Source organism: Triturus cristatus, chromosome 11 (genome assembly GCF_964204655.1).
Source record: "Triturus cristatus chromosome 11, aTriCri1.1, whole genome shotgun sequence".
Lineage (NCBI taxonomy): Eukaryota > Metazoa > Chordata > Amphibia > Caudata > Salamandridae > Triturus > Triturus cristatus.
Window position 1 is genome coordinate 964,100,780 of NC_140594.1, and position 13,549 is coordinate 964,114,328.

General features: G+C 50.7%; 1 protein-coding gene across 15 annotated transcripts in view; it reads left to right on the forward strand.

Moving 5' to 3' along the window:
• TRIP12 (thyroid hormone receptor interactor 12) overlaps positions 1-13,549 on the forward strand; it is a 1,120,962-nt gene that overhangs the window by 565,243 nt on the left and 542,170 nt on the right. For all 15 annotated transcript variants that reach the window (XM_085634980.1, XM_085634991.1, XM_085634979.1 and 12 more), the window contains one exon: positions 13,407-13,507. In XM_085634980.1, coding sequence (XP_085491106.1) covers positions 13,407-13,507 — 101 coding nt within the window. The remainder of the gene's footprint in view (positions 1-13,406; positions 13,508-13,549) is intronic.

The following is a 13,549-nucleotide window of genomic DNA, read 5'->3' on the forward strand; positions in this document are numbered from 1 at the left end:
GCGGGAGTGCCGGATGAAACTCCTCTCAGCACGCATGTCCAGGTCGGTGTCGTCGCCGCGTCAGTCCCCCCGTGGAGGGCTTCAAGAACCGCCGCTTCCGTCGCCGACAGTCATTCTCCCAGGCCGCAAGGTCGTCGCTCACCTGTTTGTAAGTGTCGCAGTTTGTCCCCGAGGCCCGGTCCCCGGCCTGTTGGGGGCGTGGGCTCTGCGCGGGTGGTGCGGCCCTGTGCATCGCCACCCTATCTGCCATTCCCCGGCGCGGGTGCAACCAGAGCCCAGATGGAGGCCTATGCGGCAGCCTTGCAGGCCTCTTTGGCTCTTCCTCCTTCTCCAACTCTATCTGGGACGTCTGCGGATCCCTTGCCGCGCTCGGGGCTTCTGCAGCGTCGCCAGTGGCTCCGGCGCCGACAGGTTCAGATCCAGGTTCGGAGGATGTGGTGCCGTCGGGGTGCGGCCCTTCGGGGTCCCTCCTTCGGACCACGGCGCCTCTGCCTCGCCGCAAACCCCCGTGGGGGTCCCTGTGGTGTTGCGGGAGGTTGCCGGGACTCTGGGCTTGTCCTAGAGTCCCCCCTCGGTCCTCTGGGCAGGCAGCACCGCTCAGGCTCTGGCGGCTGCTGGCCCTGGCGAGTGCTGCCTTCGCTTGGGCTGTTTCCAAGGCTGCGGGGATCTTGCGCATGGGCGATCCTGCTGCCCATTTCCCCACGGATCATCTTCTGGAGGTCCTCCATCAGGGTTCTGGTGGTCGGGAGCTGCTTCTTCCCTTCGAGGCTTTACTCCACACTTCTCTTTTGGGGGCTTGGGGGCGGCCCGACACGGGGGACCCGGTGCCCCAGCCACTTCTGCACCACCACCGTCCTGCACCGCATTATCCTGTCTGTCTCTCCCTCCACCCCTCTACCAGGGGCCCTCTTTTGCAGACCTTTCCCTCCCTGCCATCGGTGTTGTCCACCCCCACCCCCCCCCCTGTCCCGATAGGCCCGCTGGTTAGATTCCTGGGGGCGCAATAGCTTCGCTTCTACCAGTGCGACTTTGCGGGCTCTTAACACTTTGTCTTGGCTAGGGCCACCTCTTGCTTGTGGGACTCGGCGGAGTCCCTTATGTTTGCTGCCTCTCAGGAGGGTTCCCGTGTTGATCTGAGGCACCATGTGTTGGATGGCCGAGAGCTGGCGGTATTTACTCTTTGCTCGACTCTGGACATTTTGTAGGTGCTTGGTCGTACCATGGCTTCTTCGGTGGCCCTTCGTCGGCATGCCTGTCTACGGGATACTGTGTTCCCGGAGAACGTTAGGGAATGGCTAGTGGACCTTCCCTTTGGCACTCTTTTGTTCCACGCCCATGTAGACTCTGCCACTCAGAGGTTTCTTATGGGGCTTAGTCGTCGTCGTCCTCCTTCAAGCCCCCGCCCCCTCCCCCCCCTTGTCGTGAGTAGACCTGGTTTTCTGTTCTGTGTAGTTGATGTGCCTTCAGGTTCTTTTGTTAGGCCTTTGGTGCTGTTGGCTGCTGGTCCGGTCCTTTTTTGACTTGTAGTTTTGGCTGTTGGTAAGCCGTGTAGGCCCTGAGATTAGGCCTTCTGTGTATTCTTTCTTGACTGCTTGACAAGCCGTCTGCGGTTTTCTCGGCAGGTTTTTGTTTGTCCTCTGCTGCGGAAATTTTTTCCTAAGAGGGTTCCCGTGTTCTGGGACGCAACATGCCCCATGTGGGGTACTGGTAACTATTATATAGCGCTATCATGTGCTGGGGAGGTGTGGTTGTCCTTCGGGCTTCTGCTCTCCGTGGCATCATGGTATGTTGCAGGTGCGATCTTCTGGCTGAAGGTTTTGGAGTGGCTTGCGTTTCGCCCCGGTCCATCCTTCTCCTGGATTGCTGTGTTGCTTGCCTAGTCCGGCCTGCTGTCTGCGGCAGCGCGTTGTAGCGGTTTGCACTTCTGTCCGCCTTGGTCCTCAGTCTGGTGGTCCTGGGGGGACACTGGTTTCCCTGGTTTTTGTGTCCTGGTGGACGGCTTGGTCCATCCCGTCTTTCTTCCTTTCTGCCTAGTTCCATTTCATTTGTGGGTCAGTGTGTGCCGGCCCTTTTTGGCCCTTCCTGGCCTCTGCCTTTGGCTTGCGCCTGGCTTGTCATGGGTGCACCGTTCCGTGATGTTGTCTGATGCTGGCAGTGTATGTCAGTGCAGGCCTGTTGTTCTACTACACCCTTGTGGCCTTTGATGTCTTCTCTTGTGCCTTTCTTCTTCGGTCTGCACTTTTGACGGTGCAGCCGTCCCTGCCTTTTCAGCTGCTTGCGGCTGGGGTGTGTACAGCTCTTTCTGTCGCTGTGTATGTGTTTCTTCAAGTGGGTCCTGCCTCCAGTTTTACCTCTTCTCCCTGAGGGTTGAGGTGGTACTTGTGTTCTTTTCGGCTTTTCAGGCGCTGTCTGTCCCTGCGGGGTGTTGGGCAGCTCTCCCTTGGTGGGGCCCCGGATTTCCTGGCCGCCTTGGCCCTGTGACTGGCTCCCAGCTGGGGCCCTGTGTCTCTCCTGGTGGGGAGGCTCTCTTGCAGGCCCTCCTCCCTTTTGGATATGGCTAGGGTATCTATTCTACGTTAAGGAATCTGCAGCTAATAGTCTCTATCAGATGTACAAGTCACTTACCTTCGGTAACGATGTATCTGGTAGAGACGATTCTAGCCGCAGGTTCCTTCACGACCCGCCCTTCCTCCCCGTTCTGCGAGGATCCTCTGCTTGGGTTTCTGCAGTCGCCTCCCTCTGAGTGGCTTGTCTTCTATGGGTGTCCTCTTCATTTTCTTCCGGTCAGACCCCCGGCACACACAGATGCTGGGCAAGAAAGGTTTCTGGGTCCAGTCTCATGCCTGGGGATAATTCTACGTTAAGTAATCTGCGGCTAGTATCGACTCTACCAGATACATCGTTACAGAAGGTAAGTAACTTGTACTCTAAAATGATTCCAAGGTCTTTTTGGAGTTGCCTCCCTAAAAGTGGTGTCACCATGTTTGGCCCCCCATAGCCTACGGGGTTGATGTCAGGTGGCAAAGGTTTTACTTTTTTGGTCTCAAAAGTGGAATACCAAAATTTGTCGCTAAACAAAGTGTACGGAGAACCTACATCAGCTAGGACAGTAACTAATTTGTCACCTAATTGTACATCACATTGTGGCATGACCACAATACCTGTATCTACATCCTTTACATCTTGCACAGTGTTAGTGATATTTGCAGAAATGCAGTGAATGGCTTGATGAGAGAGCATATCATCATCAACCATGTTTACCTTGGTGTTCTTGCACATACAGGCATAATGCCCTTTTTTTCCACGATTCCAAAAATTCATACTTCTCGCAGAACAGTTAGGATAATTGGGTCCATGGTTTTGAGTAGCACACCTAGGACACCTTAATTTGATATCCTTACTGGAATTGTTGTTAAATCTTTGTTTATCAAACTTTGCAGACCCTTTCTCCTGTTTAGTATTTAGTTTACACACAGTGGTTACTGAGGTGTCATGTGAAACATTATCTAATTCATCCTTTTTAGGTCTCGCCAAGCGTGGCAGCGCATGCGCTGCTCGCTCAGTGGGATTTATTGTTAACCCCTTCCATGCTGCGCAGATTCCGCCGCTGTGCTGGCGGAATCTTGCGCGGGCGGGGTCATGACGGAATGGTTCCGTCATGAGCACAGCTCAACCGTGGGTCATGACGGAACCATTCCGTCATGAGCACCGAAGGGGTTAAGGAGGACTTTCAGAAGAGGGCTTGAAGCCCCTCATTTCCATTGGCTGGCGTCACCGTTTATGCAAAACGGTGGCTTGCCATTGGAAACAAGGGCTTCGGGTTCACGCCCTTTCGCCGCCGATCCGGACTCGGTGGCCTGCTTTGCTACTGTCGCAAAGCACTTTCTTATCTTTATGGGTCCATGTGTTTCTAATTGGAAACACGTGGCCCCATAAAGACAAGAGATCCCCATGCTCCGGCTGCTGTGTGGTCCTCTTTCACTTTTTATATATCTGTATGCAATGACAGAAGCAGCAAAATACAAGTTGTTGTACACAACCACCAGCAAGGCTCTGTTTAATGGCGCTGTGCGTCTTAATCTCCATGTCTGCCCAGCTGCAGGGTTGACTGTGGCATCTGATAGAGACTACTAGCCGCAGATTCTTTCACGTAGAATTATCCCCAGACATGAGACTGGTTCCGGCAAACTTTCTTGCCCAGCATCTCTGCGAGCCGGGGGGACGGCATCACTTGACTCCGCCCAGGCGTCCGCGTACAGGACGTCAGCGAGGTCACATGTCCCACCCCGGCGTGCCTACAGCAGTTTTTTTTCCTTTTCCGCGTGCAACGCAGGTCCAGTTTGTGCTCTGTGCCTGTTTAGGCCTTTCCCTTATGCTGTTGCTGCGTGTGTGGAAACCGTGTGCGAATGCTTTTGGGCTTTATAACTTGTTCGTCATGTGGCCGCCTCATGTCGGCGACGGATCCTCACCCCATCTGTATGTGGTGTTTGGGGGAGCACCACGACTCCACTGATGTGAGGCGTGCCAGCAGATGAAGCCGAAGTCCCATTGTGAGACCCGGATGAAACTTCTTTTGGCTCGTGTGTCCAGGTCGGCATAGTTATCTCGCCCGGCCCTTGAGGAGGGTTCTCAGACCCACGGCTTCCCTCGCCGACTTCGATCTTCTCCCAGGTCGCAAGTGCGCCGCTCACCTCTTGGTAAGTGTTGCAGTTTGTCCCCGATGGTCGGGTTCGGCCTGTTGGGGGCGTGGGCTCTCCGCGGGTGGTGCGGCCCACGTGTCGTCCCCTTATCCACCGTTTCCCGGCGTGGAGGCGACCAGAGCCCAGATGGAGACATATGCGGCGGCTTTGCAGGCCTCGCTGGCTTCTCCTCCTCCTTCCCCTCCTGGGACGTCAGCGGATCCCTTGCAGTGTGCAGGGCCCTCCGCGGCGTCGCTGGCGGCTCCGGTGCCGACTGGTTCGGATCCAGGCTCGGAGGGTGTGGTGATGTTGGGGTGTGGCCCTTCGGGGGTCCCTCCTTTGGACCACGGCGCCTCTGCTTCGCCGCAAACACTTGCGGGAGTCCCTGTGGTGTCGCAGGAGGTCGCCTGGGGCTCGGGTCGCACCTCGAGCCCCTCTCGGTTATCAGGATGGGTGGCGGCCTTGTCCGAGGTGACGCCGCCACGGTGCCGGCAGCTGCTGGCCCTGGAGGCGCCGCAGGGGTCGGCGGAGGGCCCTTCTCGCCCGAGCCCCCCTCGGTCCTCGGGACAGGTGGTGGCCTTGTCCGAGGTGACGAGGCTATGGCGCCGGCAGCTGCTGGCCCTGGCAGCGCCACAGGGGTCGGCAGAGGGCCCGTCTTGCCCTGTCACGAGACGCGGCTGGCGGGGGGTCTCCACGTCCCTCCCTGGGCCCTTCTCATCCCCCCGCGCAGGTGGCTGCCTCGTCGGAGGTCAGGTCGGTGCCGTTATCGGTACCGCCCCTTCGCCACCCCAGCTCCGGTCCAGCTCTGGTCTCCTGCGCCGTGTGCTGTCGGATGTCGTCCCGGCTTCTCCTCCGGAGCCGGTCAGCGACGGTGTCCTGCCTCAGGTTGTGGACTCTCTGGCGTCGGGTGGATGTCTGACCGTTGACTCGTCTTCGGACGCCTCCTCTTCTCCAGAGGTTCGGCGGTTGCTGGTGTCATCCCCGACGTCGTCTAAAGGCGGCTCCTCGCCATCTCCACGACCGCGGTCTTCGCTGGAGGAGCCGCAAGTCCCCCACTCTTTGGTCCCTCTTCCTTCCTTTCGGCCTTGGCCCTTCCTTCATCCGGTTGGCATGGGGGATGGCCGCCTTATCATGCAGCCGTCACCTAACGAGGAGCAGCTTTCCCCTCCGCGGGGCCCTACGGAGGCAGGTTTGGCTTTCGCCCGCGCTGTTTCCAAGACTGTGGGAATTTTGTGCATGGGTGATCCAGCTACCCATTTACCTGCAAATCATCTTCTGGAGGTTCTCCATCAGGGCTCTGGTGGTAGGGAACTGTTGCTTCCCTTCGGGGGTTCACTCCACTCTTCTCTCTTGGGGACTTGGGGCCATCCCGCCACGGGGGACCCGGTGCCCCAGCACCTTCTGCACCACCACCATCCGGCACCACGTGATCCGGTGTGCCTTTCTCTTTACCCTTCGACCAGAGGCCCCCTTTTGAAGTCTGCCTTTCCTGCTTTGCTGCTGCTTTTGTCTCCCCTGTCACGGGAGGCCCGCTGGCTGGACTCCTGGGGGTGCAATATGTTTGCCTCAACCAGTGCGGCTCTGCGGGCCCTTAAGACACTGTGTGTTTTGGCCAGGGCCACTTCTTGCTTGTGGGACGCGGCAGAGTCCCTTATGTCAGTCGCTTCTTAGGAGGGTGCCTGTGTGGATTTGAGACGCCATGTCTTGGATGGTCGGGAGCTGGCGGAGTTTATCCTTCGCTCCGCTCTGGACATCTCGGAGGTGCAGGGCAGGCCATGGCTTCTTTGATTGCCCTTCGTCGCCATGCCTGGCTTCGGGACAGTGTGTTCCCGGAGAATGTTCGAGAATGGCTGGTGGACCTTCCCTTCGATGGTGATCTTTTGTTCCATGCCCCTGCGGACTCAGCCATCCAGAGGTTCTTGGCGGGGCTTTATCTTCCTCCTCCTCCTCCCCCCCCCCCCCCTCCTTCTCCTCCTCAGTGAACTCTGTGTTGATCTGGTTCTTGGAGCTGTTCTTCGGTTGGGGCTGGTCGCCCCGATTGTCTTTCTGAGGTTGTGGTTATGTTGGCTGCTGGCCAGCCCTTTTTGACTGTGTGTTTTTCCGTTGGGTTTTTTACTCCATGCTGGGCCTGAGATTGGGCCTTCTGCGTTTCCCCTCTGGCAGCTTGATAGGCTTCCTGCGGGTTTTTTTGCCACAGGTCGTTTTTTTTTTTTGGTTGTCCTATGCTGCGGAAGTTTCTTCCTAAGAGGTTCCCATGTCTTGGGATATGCCATGCCCTATGTGGGGCAAGGTTGGCTGTTATATAGCCCTGGTATGTGCCGGGGAGTTGTGGTCGCCTGCGGGCTTCTGCTCTTTGTGGCGTTATGGTATGTTGCGGATGCAACCTTCTTCGCCTTTTTGCTTGAGTGTTTCGTTCTGTGGTGTCCCTGGCATCTGGCGGAGCTTGCCAGTGCTGCCCTCTTGTTCTTTCTGCACCGTTGTTCCTTCTTGGGGCTTTAGTGGGACTGTCATCCTGCCTTCTCTGCTGCTTCCAGTGGGCCTTGCACTCTGTTCTACCTCTTCTCCCTTTGGCTTCTGGACCCTCTTGCTGGCGCAGTTTGTCCCTGCGGGGCATTGGGCGATTCTTCCTGGGTGACCTTGAGTTCCCCTTTTCGGCTTCCACCTGCTTTTTGCGGCCGGCGCCATCCTGTCTGGGATTGCCTTTGCTCTGCCTCTTCTCCTTGGAGTCTCTAGGTTGCTCGTCTGCTTCGGTGCTCCTTTCCTTGCCTTGGCCTTGGGCGGAGGTCTTGTTGCCTCACGTGAGCGTGGGGTGTTTGGCCTCTTTGTGCCTTGCCTTGTTTCCTCTGCTGAGTGAGGACAGGCTATCTTCTTCTTCTTCTCTTCTTCCTTCCTTGTCTTTGGTTGGGGTCGTAGTCCTGTTGTATGTTATCGTGACATTTTTACATATGTCCCTTGTCTCCTGGGGGGGGGGGAGGGGGGGCTGTCTCTGTACTGGCAGGGTTGCTGCTCTGTTTCTTATTCTTTCCCTGCCTTTGGGTACTGCAGTGCCGGGCGCTGCTCTTTATGGTGTTGTTCCTCACCACCCTTTTTCTGTTATTTCGCACACTGTTCCTATACTCTGTTTTGTCTGCTGGCTACGCGTTGTGGTGCGGAAAAGTTCCCCGAAGAAAACGGACCTAGGCGCACCGGGGTGGGACTTATGTGTCTGCGCTGACGTCACGTACCTGGGGCGCAGGGATACTGGGCAAGAAAGTTTTCCGGATCCAGTCTCACGCCTGGGGATAATTCTACATGAAGGAATCTGCGGATAGAATAGTCTCTACCAGATACATCGTTACCGAAGGTAACTCGTACGTTACAACCAGAACTGCAGAATTTGGAATTTGAGAACCATGATTGAATCTCGGTGTGCTCAAAATCCTGTGATTCTGGGCACATCACTTCTCCCTGTGCCTCAAAACATGAATGTGATCTTGTGTAATTTAACCGGTGCTCATGCACAGTGATCCAATATCTTTGTGTGGAGTTCGCGCTATATAAAACGGCAATAAACGCTACTCCATCATGGTTTTACATTTGTTTTCATCTTCTTACTTAGAGGAGTCGAGCGAAATGCTGCGCATGGGCGGCCTTTTGTGCCACTTCTTTTCAATCTCCTAGTACTTGGGCCGGCTCCTCAGGCGTCTCTCCCAGCCCCAGCTGCACGAAAACCTCTTGTGTGCCTGCGCAAGTAGCCGCTCTTCCTCACACTTTTCAGGTTACTGCTGCACTTTGACTCCAGGGAGCGCTTAAGCTGCATGCTGCAGATCCTCGCTGCACACCCTGCTATCCCACTGCCGGGGTCTTTAATGGTGCACTTGTGAGGCTAACAGAGGGCACCTTGTCCCCAGTACTGCAGCAGTTCGTATTCTTTGAAAGCGTTTGCCTCGAGGTTAACTGCAAACGTGATGCACTCTTCAAAATTTCACCACGCAGTACGCTGTTTATTTGCAGTCTGCACCCATTATTGCATGCCACTGTGCTTGTGCAAATTAACAAAGCAGTGCTTTCTTTTAGCTACATAAATAAAAACATTCTGATTTTGAAACGCAGCGGAATCTTTAATTTCAGGTGCCATTTATGGGTGCTTTTTGTTGTACATGTTTTGTGTTTAAGGCACTATTCATTTATTTATAGCCTGTAAGATTTATTGCTCAATGTTTCTCATTTTTGTGCTGGAATGAGGGGAAAATGACTTAATTGGCGTTAGTTCAACCCCGATGCGCAGCGTCAGGGTTGTTTGAGGTCTCCCTTCTGTTGCTCTTCCCCCCCACATCTGTGCTTTTATGGCTCTCTCGTCAGTGTTCCTCTCTGCTCCGGGCACTTCCCCCACATGACAGACCTGGCATGCTGTCCTGCTCCTCTGTATTCTTTCTGCTCTGCCACACTTTTCACACACAACAGCTATTTATTTTCTCACTTGATCGCCTGCCGAGCTGGGCCTCTTTGCTTCGCTAGGTGTCTCTTTTCCATAAATGAGCTCCCTGCCGAGATTTATGGCTGCGTCTGCTACTCGACCCTCCTACAGTGAGCCATTAGACTTCACATGTAATGTCACCAGGGCAGTGTCATTAACCCAGCACACTAGCAGATCAAGACTTTGTATTTAGATTACTGTGCACTTTGTATGTGTGAGTTCTAATCCTATTTCAAGAAACCTGTTTAGAGTTTGCATTTTTAAACATTTGAAATGCTGCTGGAGCTTTATTCATTAAATCTGCATTTGCCACCTAAATTATGTTTAAAAAGTTATTTCTTTTCCAAGTCATGGTTAAGGGATGGTTTAAAGTGCTGCATCCAAATTGTAATATCACCTGAAACCCTTCATTTAAGTACTCTTTCTGGCAGCATCTCCAGGATCTGTGTTTACTTTTTGGGAAATGTTGTGGCGGTTTCTGTCTGGTAACTTTGCATCCAATAACTTACTAATGCTAAAACGGGCCCTGTGCAAACATATAATTTTGACAGTCCTCCTGCAGCTGTTTTTACCGTTATTCATAAAGGATAATAAAGTACATTCAATATAGCCTTTGCACAGAAGTGCACATTAATCATTGCCACCTAATTACACTCTACTAAACACCAGATAAATTCATCCCACTTAAAACCACTATGCCACATAGCAACCATCCATACAAATACACTCCACACCATGCCACATAATTCCCATCAGCATAATTTCACTCAAAATACCACAGTTCCACGCTACACAATTCCTTCTCCACACATTTCCATTCTGCACCACATAATTCAAATCAACACATGCATCCAATCCACACCTCAAAATTCAACATCATGTCACACAATTCAACAGCTCACCACATAATTAAATTCCACTACATACCATGCCACAAGACAACCTACCAATACACATATTTACACTTCATAACACTCAATACCATTCTACATAATTCCAGCTAATTTAATACCATATAATTACTTACTGTCCACATAATTCCACTACACAAATACACACACACACACTATTCCACCCCACACAATTCCACAACTAACAAGTTCAATCCATATAATTAAACTCCACACTACATACATCCACTCCATAAACAAAAGACATTGTCATTTACAACACCATTGACTACAACTTTCACTAATGGGAGACCAATTGCATTGCAAATGCTTGTGTTATTGTACTTTGTGGCAGATCTGCTCCACTGTATCTCTTGGGGCTCTACAAACAAATTTGGTGATGAAGAGTAAATTGTATTTTTCCTAACAACTTTTTAATTAAAAAGTTCTTCTCTTTAATTTAATGTAATTCCCATAGTTGAAAAAACAAGCATTTGCAATGCACTAGGTCTCGCATTTCGCGAGTTTGAGCTATTGGCAAGTGGGCTGCTGGATGCTGTTGGCGTAGGAGTGGTTGATCATAAGAACTTGAAGAAGACACATGTGAACTCTCGTTCAATGTTGTGTGGTGCAGTGTGGCAGCAGGCCTGAAAGCACAGAGGAGTGCAGCACGGTAGCTGGGCTTGGGACAGAACCAGGGTCCCTGGTGCTGGACATGGTGCAGGTGCAGATAGGCGCAGCTGTGCCTGCTGCACGCATCCTTTCATCATCCATTTTGCAGCTGCCATTAAGTAGCTCATGGGAAAGAGGAGGAGTGCAGGGTGCCGTGGGCAGGAAACGGAAACCAGTTATGTCACTTTGTGTACGATGGATGATCGACAATCCAGTGACGTCCATTTCTGTGCAGATGGTCGATAGGAAATTAAGTTCTCTTTGTAGGTTTCTTCTACTGCCTAGATATAAGCCCTCATTTATTCCCCATGCTTGCAGTGCAATACAGCAGGTTAAACATTCACACTACACATATAGGCAGCTCACCTTTGTGCAGGACGGTGTTTACATGCATGAGCACATTGAAGCTTGATACAATCAAACTACAGTGTTAGTTCTGTATTGAAGAGATAAAAGTTGGAGAGATTGCGGCTCTTCTCGAGGGTACATATGGAAAGATAAACTGTTTTCAAAGCCTGCATTCTAGAAGTTTTATCTTGAGTAACACAGATGCAGGCCATGGAACTGCTAAGCTCGGCGTTTCATTATTGCAAAATATCCAAGATAAGGATTGACTGAAAACTGGTAAAAATAAAACTTTGCATCACTTTGCAATTAACACGAAGGTGTGTTATTACCATGAAAGGTGTGTTATTACCATGAGTGCTTGGCGCTGTACCTGTGTGTGTTCCATCAGTGCTTGGCGCTAAACTGTAATGGCATTCTTGTAAAAAAAAACATCTCTGGGGTAAAAGTCTTTCACAACAGGGCACATCATTTGACAGATTATTTTCCCCTTCTTACTACCATACTCCCGTCGGTGCACTGTAGTCACCAGCAAGCCACTTTCGTCCTCATGAGAAGGAATGACTGCAGCCGTTTCACCAACTCTGAGGAATACCGCTTGGTTTTGGCAAGTACCATGCAAACTCTCAAAAAAAAAAAAGCATTTCAAATGTAATATGTCTCGCCTTTTATTAAATTAAAGCCATTTGCTTTGCTATACAATACCATTAGCAAAGCAAATGGCTTTAACTTAATCAAAGGTGAGACCTATTGCATTTCCAGTGCTTGTATATGTTGGCAACAGCTTCCCCCCGGAGCAGTGGTGGTCCGCATTTCCTTCACCCAGTGTGAAGTGTTCGATGCTCTCAACACTAAAGATAGTTTCCTTAAGATTCAGATTTTTTTACAACAATTTTTCCTGAATCCTAGGGACATTTGTGCATTGTACCAGTGGATCACGTATGAGTGAATCAGTCAATTGTTCAAAGTCACATGTCTGAGCTAAAGATTTGAGTGCTGCTACATAATTGCCAACTCTCTCTCCCTTGGCCTGTAAACGCATGAAAAATTTGTGTCTTTCCATGATAACATTCAAACGTGATCCAAAATGAGTGTAGAAGTAACACACTCATTTCATAGACATCGCTAAGTTCGCCAGTCCCTTTGCCAATTGGTATGGGATCTATACTATAATAAACATTTCTTCCTTCAATCCCAAGCAAAACAGCTTGTTTCTAGCAGCAGAAAACTTCTCCCCACCAATGGCTATCAAATAGGAATCAAAAAGGGTTTTCTTTGTTTCCCAATTGCTCAATCAAAACAGCCTGAAAACAGCTCATAACATTAGAGCTGTAATCAAATGAGCACTCTAGTCTATCTGGGACAGGTCGGTACGTTAGCGTGCATGTGTGTCACTTCCCTCTTCTTTGAAGCTGCGCGTACTTCCATAGCGCGTCTAGAATGAACACTCTCGAGCTCCAGCCTGCCCTAGCTCCTGCATCACACAGTGCTCCTCAACCGTGGAACGTCCTACCACACGGTGAGTTTTCTTCTGAAATGCTCAACGGCATCATTAAATATACGCAAGTCCATAAAACAAGATCTTGTACAAATAATTTTCATGCCAGTACTCCACAACAGTGTGAAACGATGCCACAGCAAATATTAAATGATGGACATTAGTATTGACTAAACATAGCACTGTGGAGGGGGACGTAAGTGGCGCACATTAATGAAACCGGTTCTGCAGTATAGCACAATTCTTCATTTCTAGGGGACACCTAGTTAGGTTTCCCTAGAGAATTGGATATATTCATCACTGCGGAGAGCAAGAGAATGTGGACAGGATGTGCTGCAGAAAGGTGCTTTGCAACAGTAGGGTGCCAATGTTGAGCATTTCCTTCATTTTTTTTAAAGGTACATCTGATTAGATTTTGCATTCCTCCATTGTTATGGGTATAACCCCCAGATTTACCTACCATCTCCATTGTGGATACAAATTCAGGGAAGGTTGCTGGTTGACTTTACTAAGCATTTCATACTTTTCTTAGAATGCACAAGCAGACCTCTCTATTCCAATGGGCAAGAATACAATAATCGAAGGTAGAGTCTGCGTGCAGATACATTGTGAGTTTCAGTTCCACAATCACAAGTTATTCTCAAAATTGAAATTTAAAGTTTTGAAGTAAACCTGTGCTATTTTGACCCCAAACAGCACCACAGTATACAGCATGTGAACCTACAGCACAGCAAGCTCAACCATTAGGTAACCTTTTTCTTCGGATGCACAGAGTGTACTTTGTGCTAATAGGTATTGTTCTTTTTTTTATGTCTGTCTTTCCTAGGTTTGCTGTCCTATTAATTGTTTTTATAATTTTATTCTAGTCGACTTAGTGATGTTCTAAAACGAAAACGTCTACCAAAGCGTGGGCCACGAAGGCCAAAGTATTCACCTCCAAGAGATGAAGATAAAGTAGACAATCAAGGTAACACTTTTCTTTTTCCTTTACCTGAATTCTAAATAAAAT